A 15872-nucleotide genomic window follows, 5' to 3' on the forward strand; every position below is an offset into this window, starting at 1 on the left:
CCCTTAACACAGTTCCTTCCACTATGAAGGTGTAAGCATTTTCCTCGGAGCTCCTCGGCCAAATTAGCCGGGTCTGTTCCACAAAGGTGGCCTTAATTGGATCTAATTTCCCAGACAGGGGTAGCCATCTATCATGCTGACAAGTTCGTGTTTAAAACTTTTTAGAGATTCGTTTCTTCCTTGCCCTGCCAATTAATCAACACCACCCTGGCAAGGAGCATGGCTCGGTGGGCAGACCTCTGCCGGTCTTTTGTTTTTGGCCTTAGAACCTTCACTGCCCCATCCCCATCCTCAGGTCCCCTCTCAGCCCTGCACAAGCCAGAGGACCTGCCAGTATGGTGGGGAGGGACATGTGAGACATCTGGTCCAGCTCCCTTATTTGATGGTAGAATACGCCAAGCACAGAGAAGTCTAGTAACGGGTCAGCAAGAGGAATTAAAAAAAAAAAAAAAAAGACATGGTCTCTGCCTTGGGGCATTCGCACAGTCTGTTGAAAGGCAATAAGCCTTTGCTGAGTGTTGGGAGCTTGACCTGTAGTTACTCAATCCTCATAACAGCTCTGATTCGAAGGCATACTAATATCCATTTTACAGATGAGAATACCGAGGCCCAAAGAAATGAACTTTTCCAAGGCGGAATGTGTAGAAAGGGCCATACTCAGAATTCAGATCTGGGCCTCACTGTCCTCAAAGCGTCGCTCTTTCCCATAGTCCCTGTACGATGGTAAATGGCCTGCCTACCGTGATGTACCGAGCTGGCACTCCTCACCCCTGCTCCTGAGAGCCAAGTTCAGGCATCACCTCCACTCCTTGTTCAATGCCACCAAGGCAGTAGCTTACAGTGGCTCTGGTGGGAGCATCACAACGTGAAAATCAGCAAATGCCTTTTCCGTTTTGTTTCCGGGAGGTAGTGGTCAAACACCAGCACGCCACCCCAGGTGTGACCTCCGTGTTTTAGTTATGCCAAAATACAAAGAAAAGCCAAAAACAGACAGATAAATGATCAATTTCTTTAAAATTTTTTAACGTTTATTTTTGAGAGAGAGAGAGCAAGCGCAAGTGGGGGAGGGAGCGAGGGAGACAGATGATCCAAAACAGACTGTGAGTCTGATGTGGGGCTCGAACTCACAAACTGTGAGATCATGACCTGAGCTGAAATCAAGAGTCAGACACTTAACCGACTGAGCCCCTCAGATGCCTCAATGGTTGATTATAATTGCTTGTATTTCATGGAATAACTTGTTTATACACTGAAAAAAACAAAAACCTCAAGGCAGTATAACCCTGTTACAGGGTAATCGAGGAAATTCCTTTGTAACTGTCCTCGGTGCCCTGTAGGTTACTTGTCCAGTTATGAGTCACCAGGGTGAACATGCGTGACACATGTCATACATTTCGGTGCTGTCCTGTAATAAACAGCACCGGGCACTGTTGGAAGCCTTCCGTGATGTCAACTGAATTAATCCCACAACAGCCCTATGAGGTGGCTCCGAGTACTTTTCCCTTTAGACCAGATAAGGAAACTGAGGCATAAAAGGATTTAGGCAACAAGTCTCAATTGATAGAGCTACTATGAGAATGTCAAAAATCTAAAAAGGAGGTCTTTTGTGACCTGCTGTATTCTCCATCCCTGAACCCCATAATCAGCCTAGATTTTCCCACGTGGAAAATGACTTTCTTATCAGAAGGTCATGTTGTCACCTCTGGCTTCAGGTTCCCAAGGCTTGGGTGTCATCCCCTCCCCCTTCGTGAGTGTCACCTCACACCCCAGCACGTGCACACATGTGCACACACACACACACTGTCAGCTTGTGCAGACAGCTTCACTGCTCTTTCCCTCCTCCCTCCCTCCTTCCTGCTCTCTCCCTGACCCACCCAAACCCTGTCTCCTACAGGTGAAATTACCACCACCTCCCTGCTTGACCGTGAGACCAAGTCTGAATACATCCTCATCGTACGGGCAGTGGATGGGGGTGTGGGCCACAACCAGAAAACCGGCATTGCCACCGTGAGTGCTCACCCCCCACCGTGACCCCCCCTCCCCAGCCTATCTTCAGGGCGCGCTTGTGTCCTGATGCAGCGTGAGGCACGAGGGGGTGGTGTGAGGGTGGCAGTTGCCAAGGCACTGTCAGCCCTGGGGCCGCTGCAGCTGTGGGGAAGAAAGGCATCCCACCTGGGACATGGTGGCACTTCGGAGGAGCAAATGTCCCCCAAAGACCAGCAGGACAAGAAGCAGCGGGGCAGTGAGCTCTGTGGCCCCTCCCTACGGGCTCCTACAAGGAGCATGTATTCCTATTGGAAAGAGTGTCTCAGAACCAGAGGTCTAACCCTGACCACCCCTGACCTTGGTGCTGAAAGACGATGCCCAGGTTTCTACCATGAGTAAGTGGGACCCATCAAGGCCCCATCCAAGGCCTTGTCATCCCACCCAGGTGCCTCAGAGATAGGAAACTAGACAAGGAACATCTGAGGGTCCTGACTGAGCTCTGCACTGCGAACGAGATGGGGTGGGGGGCAGTGAGACCCACTGACCACTCAGCCACTCCCTTCCATGTCCCTTGCTTTCTCTGGCTGCCTCTCAGGAGCCCTCCCTGACGGCTCCTCGCGGCCTAACCCTACCCACCACAGCTGCCCCCCATCATTGCCCGGCCAGAGGGGCTGGCATTGGCATTTCTTGGCCAACAACTGAGCAGCAGAATCCCCAGTACCCCATTCAGTCATGGGAGGCCCCTGCTAATAGGATTCTGAGCCCTATAAATAATTTACCTGGGTGGCAGGGGAGCAGGGAAAGTGCTTGGCTGGCAGCTGAGACTAGCGGAATCTCAGGGGATTCTACCAGCCCCCCCACACCCCATCAGTCATCTCCCGCCAAGATGAGGGTGGAAGAGAGGAGGCCCGGATTACAGGGAGAATTTCAGGGGTCACTTCATTCATTCCTCTACTTCCTGATGGGATCACGCCTAAGCTCTCTCCTGAAGGGACCTGGCTCCCTCCTTGAAAGCCCAGCCCTGCCCCAAAGCCCCCAAAGTGTACGGAACCAGTGGAATTAAAGCTGAGATGCCTGCACAGGCACCTGAGTGTGTCCCCCTCAGGGGCCCTGCCCCTGCACAGCTCAGCCAGGTGCCTCCCCCACCACCCCCTGTGTCTTTGCAGGTGAACATCACCCTCTTGGACATCAACGACAACCACCCCACCTGGAAGGACGCCCCCTACTACATCAACCTGGTGGAGATGACCCCGCCAGACTCTGACGTGACCACGGTGAGTGGTGGTGGGACGGCCGAGCCACCAGGCTGCCCTTCTGAGGGTGTCTGCTGTTCCCACATGGGCCCCGTGGGCTGATCCATGGGGGACTGATAGACTCCATGCCACCCTCTGAGCCAGGAAATGGAGCAGACTTCCAGAAGCTCTCTTGCATGGTGAAAGGTAGTCAGAGGTCAGGAGAGAGCCTTCACCCGGTCCGCAGAGACTTTGGGCTTTGTCAAGGGAGCACAGGCAACACAGGGTCAGTGACAAGCAGCTAGGACTGGTTCAGCTAGTGACCACACTTGCCAGAGACCCCAGGGCTCAGCACCACCCTCCCCTGGTGAGGCGTAGTCATCTTCCTCAGGTCCTACAGCATAGACTCTGCCCCTCACGTTTCCTTCACTGCTGTCACTTCAGCGTGAGCCTGGTCACCTCCCCCACCGGCGGGTGCCAGGGCTGCCCCAGTGGGGCGTTTGAAGCTCATCCAGGAATTTTTCTGGCCTAGAATATTCCAGGTTTGCTCAGGCCCCTGTGCATGCTGCGTGAAGGAATGTGACCCAGTGTGGGGAGTAGGGGACACATGGACAAAGCCTCAGGAGTCCAGAATGAGCCAGCCTCCTGGGGATGATGAGGAAAGTCAGGGTTGCACGCCCCACATGGTCTGCTCTGGGGTTCACATTTGTGAGGCCATCTCCCCCTTTCACACTTGTGTCCCATTTGGCCTCATTCGAGGTGGCGTATCCCAAGTGTCCAGCCCCATGGCCACTCAGCCAGCTGTGATGAACATGAACCTGATAGTTCATGATAACCCTGCAGGTTGAATGTCTGTGATATGCCAGGCGCTGCCCAGGGGCTTTTCGTGATTTCTCTCTCACTCTCATAATGGGGCAGGCGGACTCATTGCTCCCTTCATACTATGGAGGAAACCGAGACTTGGAGTTCGAGGGATTTGCCCAGGGTCCTGGAGCTAGTAAGAGGTTGTATCAGGACTTGAACCCAGCTCAGTCTGACTTGGAAACTACCTAGTCCAGCCCTAACCTCCCTGCTGGCTTAGGGAGCCCTGGCCGCTGGGCCAGGTCCTGAGAGACTGGAGAACGTGGGTGGGATGGGAGAAGGAGGGCAAGTGGCACACCCAGCTGTCCAAGAAGACTGCCCAACCCCTTTTGAGGCTTAGCCTCCCCACCCCGCCCCTCATGAGCCACAGCCAGCAGCGATGGGTCTAGACTGGTAAGGATGTCAGCCCACAAGGGAGTCCCCTGGCCTTTCCATGTGTTCAAGATCTGAATGGCCCTCAGCTGGTGGCTGGATCCGCCTCCCAGACATTCCAATAGGGTCTGGGTCAGGTATCTGGGATCTAGTTTTTCAAAGCCCCAGTGGGAGGATTCCTTGGAGCCCAGGACCGGGTTTGGGAACTGCTACCTTGGGCCGTTCCTTGGTTCTCTAGGACTCTAGACCTGGTGGGCACTCTGCTGCCATCTTGTGGGCACTTGGTCTCCAGCCCAAGACCACTTCAGCCGGGGGCCCCAAGAGCACCCACCTTAGAACACCTGTCTGGTCAACTCTTACCTTAGCTTTATGTTTATGAGAATATCTTCCCAGAGGGTATTGGGAGGCATGTGAGACAGGTGTCCCTGGAAGAAAGTGGCTGCATAGGACACTAGCCAAAGGTGCTATTTTTGAAGAGTTTACCAATCAGACAAAGAAGGTTTGCTGGGCTGGGACACTGCACTTGGCCTTGGGCATTTCCCAGACCTGGTCCACCTCGGTGCTGTCTGGGACTTCGGCCTTACACAGCCTTGGGAGCTGTGAGCGGGTGTGGACAGCAGGCTGTCTTCTCACTCCGAGGGAGCCTCGGCAGACCTTCACTGAGCACCTGCCGTGTCCCAGGCCCTGTGCCCGTCAACCTGGAAAGTACAGAAAGCGACAACGTTCCCCTCTGTTTTAGGGAGCTTCATGTCACTTCTCTGCTTGAACCCACCGCTGGTTCCCATCTCACCCTGTGCAAAAGCCAGAGTTCTCAGACAGACCTGCCCCACCTTTATCCCTGGGAAGTAGGACATGTGAACCCACCCCTCAGGAGGGGCTTGGCATGGCTGTTCCTCCCACAGAGTGGGCACTCCAGCATATCAGGGCCCCCTGCCTATGTTGAGATGCCCCCCTACAAAATGTCAAACAGAATTTCAAACAGAAAAGGGCAAAGTCAGAATTAAAGCCTGTTATATCAAACATCTAACCAAATATATAAAGACAGCTTCAGCAATTATGAAATTTGGCATCTGAAAAAATTTCATTACCCTTAAAGGATAAATTGTCAGTTAGATTTTTCTGTAATTCTTGAGAATTTTCAGAACTCTCTGGAATTCCCAGGTATCTGATGGTTGCCAGGAGACCAGAAATCAAGAAACCAATGCATTAGTCAAATTTGTCATAGCAAAATAATTTCAAAAGGAGTAGTCATGAAATTCTGTTCAATCTTACGGTGTCTAGGTATTTATGTGGGGTACAATGTAATACTGTTGGGGCTCCCTGAGGCCTGCACAGTGGCCCTGGGTGAGGTGAGGGCTGTGGCTGAGATATGAGAAAGGGAGCTGGGGGTGGGGAGGGGACGGCTGACCCGGAGGTGACATCAGAGAGGAGGCCATGTTTGCATAGGGGCTGCCCACAGAACACATGTCCTTCCACCCTGCCCCACACACTGGCCCGTCAGACTCCCCAGTCTACTAAACTCTTCCTTCCCTCAGAGTATGCACCTCCCTCTACGCCTTACCCCTGCTCTTCCCATGGCTTCCTCATTCTCCTCCGCAGCTTAAAATGCCGCTTCCTCAGAGAGGCTGTCCTGATCACTCTGCCTCAGGTAGCTCTACCCCCTCTCTACACTGTTTCTTCTAGAGCTGATCCCACATCTGTGTTCATTTATTTATTATTCATTTATTTTTTATCCCTTACCAGCTGTGTGACCTTAGGCAAATCACCTTACCTTTCTATGTTCCAGTAGTCTTATATAGAAAACGGGGACAGAGTCCCCACCGGATAGTGTTGTGGTTTGTACTTAATGAGCCACATGGTGAGTGGCAGGGAAATAATAGCTCTTCTCCCCACACTTCCCCTGCTGGGATCATACCTGTCTTGTTTGCTGCTGACCCCCAGTGCCTCGCATGGTGCCAGGTGCATCATAGGAATTCAAAAACTGGGGGCGCCTGGGCAGCTCAGTTAAATGTCCTTCGGCTCTGGTCATGATCTCACAGTTTGTGGGTTGGAGCCCGGCATCGGGCTCTGTGCTGACAGCTCAGAGCCTGGTGCCTGCTTCAGATTCTGTGTCTCCCTCTCTCTGCCACTTAACCTGGCCCCTCAGTTCTCCCAGGTCAGAGGGAGATGAGGGTGTGTGGCCCAGAACTTTCCCAAAGGCCAGCGACTTCTCAGCACTGGTGTGGGCAAGTGTGTGCCTGCATCCTGGCGTGCCAGCGGTTGTCCGGTTGTGCGTGTCTGTGTGCACATCTGTGTGCACGTCTGCACATCCAGGGCGTGCACCTGCTCTGGTGGGAGCCTGACACATGGCCCCTCTCAGTTTGCAAGTGAGAGTGGGGCCCAGCCTCCCTCCTTGCTCCTGCAGGCTCCTTCAAGGACCTGACTGATGGGCATTGATTTAGAGCCTTTCAAAGCCCTCCAGCAAAATAAGAGAGGGGAGAGAGAGAGAATTATTCCCCATCAGGCCAGGAGAAAAATGACGGCGTGAAATGGGAAATGAAGAGGGAAAGTGGGGAGACTACACAGTGACCAGCAGGCAGCCTGCGGGAGGGGTCACAGCCGGCGGCCCTCCCCTGTGCCCCCAGCCTGCCTGAAGACCTGGGAGTGGGCCGGGAGGCCAAAAGTCTGAGCCCACCTCCGGCTCGCCGGGCAGAGAGAGAACATGAGAAGCCCCCACCCCCACTCCAAGTAAAATCAACCTCCAGATGTTCAGCAACAGGCTGCTAGCCTGGAACAGGTGGTTGAATTGCTCTGTACCTCAGTTTCCCCATCCAGAGAAATGGGAGTAAAAACTCTCCCTCCTCCTCTGGAGAGAAGCACTGTGTTTGGGCCCCCTTTATCAAGGCTGGGGAAACTGAGGGGATGTGCCCTGTAGCACAGCGAGGGCCCCTCAGGCCTGGAAGGCTGGGGCCCTCCCTGACCCCTGCCCCCGGTGCAGCCAGGCCCAGAGGGGCCCCGGTACCCTAGCAGAAGGAGGGTTGGCAGGGCTCAGGGCTCGGCGCCAGCACTGGCCCCTCTCCCTGACCGCTCCTGGGCCCAGGGGCAAGATGTGGGCCGCAGCCAGGGCAGCCCATCCATCTGTTCTGGTCTGGTGCCCCCAGAGATGCCTCCGGCTGGGGATTAAGCCAGAGAAGGGACAGATTCTGCTGCCAAAGCACAAAAGGCCCCACATCAAGTAAGCTGACGAGGCTAGGCTGTCATCGCTGAGTGTCTTGGAGTTAAGAATGACACTGTCCTGATGCAGCCCTGGGGACTGTGGTCACCATTCCCTCCCCGAGCCCCCCTCTTGGTCTTGTCCACTTCTGGTACCACAGTGACCTCTGCAGCACAGGGCAGGGGGTCAGCTGAGGGCTGGGGACCACTGCTGTCCTGGGACCCTAGGAGGCCTCAAGGGTGGGAGCTGGGTCACCCCCAGGGCTGGTGCTGTGTGACCATGAGTCTTGCCCGGGCCTCTCAGAGTTCTACTTTCCCCTTGGGGGTATAGATGCTAGAGAAGTTTCCTACAGAGCAGGAGGCTGGCAGGCAGGGGGACAGGGAGAAAATGGCTTGTGGGGATTGCCCCAAGTGAGGAGGGCACTCAGCTCGATCCTTTCATGGGGTCAGGCTGACAAGTGGGGAACCAAGTGGGGCAGGGGCTGGAGAGGTAAAGGGGTCTCTGTCCCGGGGCCTTCCCCCTTCTCAGGCAGGAGACTCAGCCCCCTCTCTCCTCCAGCCTCCCCCTTCCCCTGCCCCACAGCGGCCCCAACTCGCTGGGACCCACCCTCTCAACAGGGTGGCTTCTCCATGATTCCTTCCCCTGCCCTGTCATTCCTGGTGTCCCAGAAGCCTAATTCTTTTCAATTTGCTGGTTAAGTGTCCAACTCTTGATTTCAGCTCAGGTCATGATCTCAGTATGTGGGATTGAGCCCCACATCAGGCTCTGTGCTGACAGCGTGGAGCCTGCTTGGGGTTCTCTCTCTCCCTCTCTCTCTGCTCCTCCCCTATGCACACTTGTGTGTTTCTCTCTCTCTCTCTCTCTCTCTCTCTCATAAACATTTTTTTGAAAAATAAAAGTCCGAAAGGAGGAAGAGAAGGTTTAATGAGGAGAATTCAGTTCCCCAAATCCAGGGTCTCAGATGCTTGTGAAACATTCTCAGCTTCCCAAAGAATTCCTGATCCCCAAAGAATTCCATGATCGTGGACTCCCAGGCTCCCCCAGAAGCCCATGAATGTGCTGCCCCCAGTGCTGGGAAGGAGTGACACCAGTGTGCTGGCGGTGCTGGCTGCTGGCCGCTGACACAGGCGCCAGAGGGACCCAGGGCCACCTCTGACTGGGAGACCTCAGGAGACCTGTGGAAGGCACATAGTTCTAGATCTCCCCCTCCCACTTCAGATGTGGCTCTTGCTGAGGCCCGGCATTTCTGAGATACTGAGAGCTTCCTAGACACTGGTGTGTGCCCGATGTTGCTTCTACAAATCAAAAGGCTGGGGCTTATGTGGGGAGGGGGACTGGCCTAAGGCCAAACCCGAGGGGGTGAAGAAACCATAGAGCTCAAGACTTCCACTGCTGATCCACTTGTGGACCTCCTGCCTTCCATCCCCCATCAGAACCCCCAGGGAGCCCAGAGGGAGGAGCTGGGAGGGAGCTCAGACACCCGAGGGAAGGCAGCCTGGGGCCCAGAGACTGAGGCTCAGCTCCATGGAGGGTCTGTTTCTTCCCGAGCAGGTGGTGGCTGTGGACCCGGACCTGGGAGAGAACGGCACCCTGGTGTACAGCATCCAGCCACCCAACAAGTTCTACAGCCTCAACAGCAGCACGGGCAAGATCCGCACCACCCACGTCATGCTGGATCGGGAGAACCCCGACCCCCACGAGGCGGAACTGATGCGCAAGATTATCATCTCCGTCACTGACTGTAGGTGTCCCTTGCAGCCCTACACAGCTTGGCTGTGGCACCTGACTCTGAGGGCCCCAGGGACCTCTCCCAGTGACTCGTCCTCCATGCGTCTGGAGACCTGGGTACAGGAGGGCTGTGTCATCACTAATAACAGAGGAACACTCACTTGCCAGTTGTGAGCCCCCAGAGTATCCTTGGGGGTGGAGGCGGCTGAGGGTGTGGGGCCAGGCTGCTCCCTGAGGGACCACTGGGATGGAAAGTCACTGAGCCTGCCTTCCTCTCCCCACTTCCCATGCTCCCTGTCCCTTTCTCTATTGCACCCCTCCTTCCCTCTCCCGGCACCCCAGGTGGCAGGCCCCCTTTGAGAGCCACCAGCAGCGCCACAGTGTTTGTGAACCTCTTGGACCTCAATGACAATGACCCCACATTTCAGAACCTGCCTTTCGTGGCTGAGGTGCTGGAAGGCACCCCGGCAGGGGTCTCTGTCTACCAGGTGAGTTTCCCTTTCCCAGCCTGAGCTCCTTGTCTGCCGCCCACATCTCATCTCACCCAGACAACAAGCAGGCAGAGGGTGCCCTGGGTGCCTAGCCTCGTGCTGAATGCTTTGTAGTGGATGGGTGTTCAGGGGATGCCAGCTGAGACCACCAAACAGGACAGTCTGTGCCAGGCTTGGAGAGCCAATGCTCTGAGAGATGTAATGGAAGGCTTCCTGGAGGAGGAGGGGCTTCAGCTGGGTCTCGAAGGACAGGTGGATTTGGAGAGGTGGAAGGTACCAAGGGAGATGACAGAATTCTGGAAAGCTCAGTCAAGCTAGGGCCTGAGTGTGGAGGTCTACTCCAAGCCTGTCACTGGTTCTAGAATACAAAGAAGGTTGATGGGTGTAGCCTAGGCACCCTGCCTCAGTGGGCAGGCTACTCTCCCATAAACCCCAAAGCAGCTCCACACAGAGTCGGGGGGTGCTCTCCCCACCTTACAGGAGGCTGAAAGAGACTTGCTTATGTCCCTGTGGCCAAGAAGAGGTACAGCCTGATCTTGACCTTCTGCCTCCTGCTCCACTACCCTCTGGCAAAGAGGCTCTGAAAGCGTTAGTTCAGGGAGAATGATGCCCTTTAAGGAACAGGCAAGGGCCCTCCCTCATGGTTAAGAGCATGGGCTTTGGAGGACAACCAAGACGAGAATAGAGCCCAAATCCTCTGTTTGTGCGTGCTGTGCAACCCAGAGCTAACAACCTCACTGGGCCTCCATCTTCTCGCCTGTGAAATGGGGATCACAGTCGTCCCTGCCTGGCTGTGCTGCGGTGGGGGCTTCAGTCAGACAAACATGGAAAGCAGTCTGGCACTTGGACTGCCAGAGGTACACAGTGGCCGATGTCCTCATCATTAACCTGTCTTTTGGGGGTTTATACCCAAAACACAGGGGGGTCCAGTGGCAGAAGACTAGCCTGATCCCACTCAAAGAACATGGGATCGTTTGTCAGGATGTCACCGTGGGTAACTCTGGGGAGCCCTGCAGGCCTGCTGTGCCTCAATTTCTTCACCTGTGAAAGTAGCGTCCTTTCAGAATCCCAGGGAGCAATCTCTGCAGCAGGACATGCTCCCAAACTCCCAGAAGGGGGCGCTGTGATCCAGGGAGCAGCAGCCTGTCCCTGAGGAGGTCGAGCCCCCAAAAGGAGGCTGGAGGTGGGCCAAACAAGGCTCATTCTCCAGGGGCTCAAGGTGTAGACAGCACAGCTTCTGAGTTCACAGAGGAAGTGGCTCAGGCATGAAAGGATGGTTGAAGGAGCTGGAATGGTTAGCTTGGGAACTGTCCTCAGGTACAGAAAGGTTTCCGACTGGAGCTGTGTGTTCCCCAGGCCCCTCTACAACCTGGACTGAAAGTGGTTGCTGCTGGGTGGGTGCAGAGAAGTAGTGAGCCCCCCATCCTGGGAAGCATTCAAGTGGAGTCTGGGTACCCTCTTGTCCAGCTTGTTGGATGCAAGTTACACCAGTTGTCTCTCAACCTTGAGAGCCTTGGCTTAACCTAAAGCTTTTATCTTAACTATCATTCCCATTTCCTCAAAGGTCTCAAATCCTCTTCCATGAAACTTTGAGTAGCTCAGGGTCTTGAGTCGGGAAAACTCCTCAGGACTAGAGGTGTAGGTGGGAACAGTATAGGGACTGGGAGGATGCCTGCCTACACAGGGCCCCAGATGACTTTTTCAAGACAATAAATCATCAGGGAGTTTTAAAAACTGCCCCTTTCTATCATCTTCTTGTCCAACGGAGCAGCGGGGAGAGCGCTGGTGAGTGTTTAATGTAGTCGAGGAGCCCGTGGTTGAAGGGCTCTGGGTGCCCTGACAGTTGCTTCCAGCCAGCAGCTAGGAAGCCTGCTGGGACACAATGGCATCGGGAGGCCCCGAGCCAGCCAGGGGCTCCTCTGGGGAGCTTGCAAAGAGGAGACAGGATTTTGGAGAGGAAGGCAGTGGCCACCTGGACTCTTGTCCTAAAACGTGCCTTCCCTATCCCACCCCTGGCCCCGCTCCGTGGGTCTGGGTGCCTCGCTGTGCCACGTGCCCTGGTAGCATCTGGAAGGAGCGCTGGGAACAGCGGCGTGGCCCGAGGCCTTGGAGGAAGCAGGTGTGTCTAGCCAGAGCTGAGCACAGGGTGGTGGGAAGGAGGGGGCACGTTTCAGGGAGAAGGCCTCGTGTCCCCACCCCTCACACGGCCCCCGCTTCCCCTCAGGTGGTGGCCATCGACCTGGACGAGGGCCTGAACGGGCTGGTGTCCTACCGCATGCAGGTGGGCATGCCCCGCATGGACTTCCTCATCAATAGCAGCAGTGGCCTGGTGGTCACCACCGCCGAGCTGGACCGCGAGCGCATTGCCGAGTACCAGCTGCGCGTGGTGGCCACTGATGCAGGCACACCCACCAAGAGCTCCACCAGCACGCTTACCATCCGAGGTGAGGGGCATCCGAGGTGGGGGGCTGTCCAAGGTGAGGGACCGTCCAAGATGAGGGGTATCTGAAGTGAGGGCGGGGGTGCCTCCTACTGTGTTTTGAGCACATGGGCCCTGGGGGAGTGCCAGGCAGGGTGGGGAGCCCACGAACACCGCTGCTGTCCCTGTCCGTGTGGGCACAGGATGCCTTGCTAACAGGGCGACCTCCTCAACCACGCCATTCAACTCAGGCTTCCCTATCGCCGCCAAGTCAAAAACTCCAGCAGAGTCTTCTCTTTCCCCCATGCCCCCCACCGCCATACCAATACCCTCCTTGGTCACAGCCTGAGACGTGACTAGGCAGTCTCTCATCTGTTGGTCCCACACTTGCCTTGCGGGTTCCTGGTGCCACTTCTGACAGGGAAGGTGCGGAGTTCTCTCAGGAACGGTCCCAGAGGATTTTTCTCTAGGGCTCAGCTGAGCCATGTCCTCGAACGAGCCCATCATTTCTCCTGGTGCTGAGACAGGGAGGAGCCAAAGTGGGGGGATGGGGTCAGGTCACAGTGAAGCCCATTCCCAGCCCCATCAGCTGAGAAAACAAATCTTTAAGACTTTCCTGGGAGAGGGAATCCTCAAGGCAAGCTGTTTTCCTAGGACCCCGTTGCAAACCAGGGGCAGGCCTCCCCAAGACCCCTGCCCTGCAACTCTCTTGCTCTGTGACTTCAGACAAGTGACTCAGCTACTCTGAGCTCTGGTCCTTTCCTCTATCTGGCGTGTCTTCCAATGGCTGCCTCAGGCGGGTGCTGCGCAGGGCTCCTGGGATACTGTACAGGAAGCACTTAGCACAGGCCTGATGCATGGCAGGAGCTGCCATGTCACCATCCTTGCCGCCATCATAACCGTCATGGAGGTGAGGCGCATACTAAAGAGAGGCCCTGCGGTTTTCTCCACGGCCTTGGATGGCAGCCGCAGCCACAACCGCCAGGGGCACAGGACCGTGGGAGGCTGAGGAGCACTGGTCAGCGTGACCGTGACCCTGGCAGGCACGAGGGCCCTCGGCCCATGACCGAGAGGTGTAGACACCCACTGCCTGCGGAGCTGGGCTGTCCCGAGCAGAAGGCAGGCGTGGCCCTGAGTGCTGACTCTGTCCACAGTGCTGGACGTCAACGACGAGACGCCCACCTTCTTCCCGGCTGTGTACAACGTCTCCGTGTCCGAGGACGTGCCTCGGGACTTCCGGGTGGTCTGGCTGAACTGCACTGACAATGACGTGGGCCTCAATGCCGAGCTCAGCTACTTCATCACAGGTGTGACCCGCCTGGGTGGGGCCAGAGGGGGGAATGGGCCGAGTCAGCCGTCAGCCGTCAGGCTTTAGCCCCTGTGTCAGCCTCCCTGAGGTTTTTCCCAAGGGCTTTGTAGCAAGGTCCCTCTGGTCTGGCTCTCTGGGGGCCTCCTGCACCTGTTGGGAGATTGGGGGAACTTACTGAGGTTCAGTCTGGAGGGAGGTAGAGCCCGTGAGTCCTGGGGAGGAGCCCTGCCCCCCACTCCACCCCCACTTTAAGATGATAAAGCTGAGACTAGAAGACTGTGGCCTTGTCCTTCCTCAGGGACCCTTCATTCATGAGAATTCCTGTCTGTTTAGAGACAAATGGTTTAGATCTTTCTAAATAAAATGATTTCAGCTCAAAAATACTAAGCACAGAGCTGTGGAGATATAGTAGGAGGCCATGCCCTGGCTCAACAGGAGAAAGGGAGTCATAATCCATTAGTGATGTCTGCCATGACAGGAGACTTGGTGGGTGGTAGGGAACGTGCCATGTATTAGTCATGCCTGGATTAGAACAGTCACCAAGCATTCTTCAGTCCCTGACACAGCAGGACAGGTGGGGACGGCATGGGGCAGTTCTTTCACATTCCTTAGCTGTCCTTTGGCCATTTTACTGGCTCAGTCCTCTCTCTGTCCATGGCCTGCCTGCAGGCACATTACTCACAAGCTCACATGCGTACGTGTGCATGCACATGCATTTGGCGCACACACTGGTCTCCCTGATGCCTCTGCCCCTAGAACAAGGAATCCCAGGTTCACGGCCCATCCTTGCTTGCCTCAGCCAAGCCAACCTCCCAGCCCTCAGCCTCTCCCTTTCAGAATTTTCTCCCACCCCTCTATATAGGGACCTAGCACCCTCAGGACAGCTTCTCACAGCCTAGTCCTCCAAACTGCTCCAAGGAAGTCTTAGTTATCAAGACCAGCACCCAGCACTACTTGGTCTCAGTTTCTCCCTGCCCCCTAGAACCCAGACTTTGTCCTGTGTGACTGGTGCTTCAGACCATCCACAAGGATGTCCAGAGTTGTCCCCAGGGGCCAACTATGTAAGGATCAGGGAGCACCTGATGGCTCCCAAGATGATTTCCCAGCAGCCAGTGTGGCCAGTTCCTGCTGAGAGCACCCCCCCCACCCCCACCCCTGTGGGATTCTCAGATTTTAATTTGCTCATTCTGCAAGTTGCCTCTCATGGTCCTGGTCCAAACCCGGTGCTAGGGTGCCCTCTGCTGCCCAGAACACCACAGTGCCTGCCAGTTGCCAAGGGAGGTGTCTTTGCACTGTTGAGATGGAGGGAGTCCTTTCCTGTCCACCTTGGAGAAGAGACCCTCACACTTCTTACCCCGTCAACCTGCGCCTTCTCTTCACTCAGTCAAGCCTCTGCGAGTCCCCACTCAGTCCAAGATTAGGGACATGGAAAAATCTTGGCTGACCCCAAAGTCCCTGGCCGCACAGAACAGCCTCAACCCAGGCTAACTGCTCAGACACTGTTACCAGACAGGCAGGTGGCAGAATGGTGAAGGGCACAGGCTCAGCAATCAGACTGCTAAGTTGGAGTCTTACACCCAAAATAGGTGACCATAACCCCAGGCACGTATCCTCACGAATGGACCTTTTCCCTATTCTGAAATGGGCTTGTGATAGTACAAATGAAATGAATTAGTCCACATGAAGTCCCAGGTACACAGTAGGTGCTCAATGAATATTCAACCCTTATGATTTCAGGCATTTGGCACCCCCGCCTGAGCCCACACAGACCACACCCTCTTCAGAGTCCCCTCTGCCGCACTAGAGCCCTGTTCTAGGCAGAGCTCAATAGGCAACTACCCCTGGAATGTTCTGGCTTCGAGGCAGAGCTGAGCTGCCACCCCCCTTTCCTGGGCAGGAGCCCTGGTTCCTGACAGAGGCCCTGTTGTCTTTGGCCCGCAGGTGGAAATGTGGATGGGAAGTTCAGCGTGGGCTACCGTGATGCCGTGGTAAGAACAGTAGTAAGCCTGGACCGGGAGACCACAGCCGCATATGCACTCGTCCTGGAGGCCATCGGTATGCACCAGCCCTACCTGCACACTGCCAGCATGGTCCTGGGCACAGTTCAGTGGGGTGTCCTTTGAGGGCCAGGCGGGCCAGACCCTGGGAGTCAGGCCTTGAGCTGAAGTCTATGTCTTTACATTGGTGGAGAAAGGGCAGCAAGACTGAGCACTGGCGGCCATGAGGCTTAGCTCACAGTGCTGAGTGCAACACTTGGCTGGTGGGGTGGGAGCCACGGGTG

At 55.7% G+C, this 15872-nt stretch overlaps 1 protein-coding gene across 2 annotated transcripts in view; it reads left to right on the top strand.

Annotated features, from left to right (window-relative positions):
- Positions 1-15872, top strand: part of CDH23 (cadherin related 23) — a 413185-nt gene that overhangs the window by 296182 nt on the left and 101131 nt on the right. For both annotated transcript variants that reach the window (XM_029931861.1, XM_029931856.1), the window contains exons 21-27: positions 1895-2007; positions 3153-3260; positions 9196-9385; positions 9715-9860; positions 12088-12307; positions 13437-13589; positions 15533-15646. In XM_029931861.1, coding sequence (XP_029787721.1) covers positions 1895-2007; positions 3153-3260; positions 9196-9385; positions 9715-9860; positions 12088-12307; positions 13437-13589; positions 15533-15646 — 1044 coding nt within the window. The remainder of the gene's footprint in view (positions 1-1894; positions 2008-3152; positions 3261-9195; positions 9386-9714; positions 9861-12087; positions 12308-13436; positions 13590-15532; positions 15647-15872) is intronic.

The sequence above is a fragment of the Suricata suricatta genome, chromosome 2 (assembly GCF_006229205.1).
Source record: "Suricata suricatta isolate VVHF042 chromosome 2, meerkat_22Aug2017_6uvM2_HiC, whole genome shotgun sequence".
Taxonomy (NCBI): Eukaryota; Metazoa; Chordata; class Mammalia; order Carnivora; family Herpestidae; genus Suricata; species Suricata suricatta.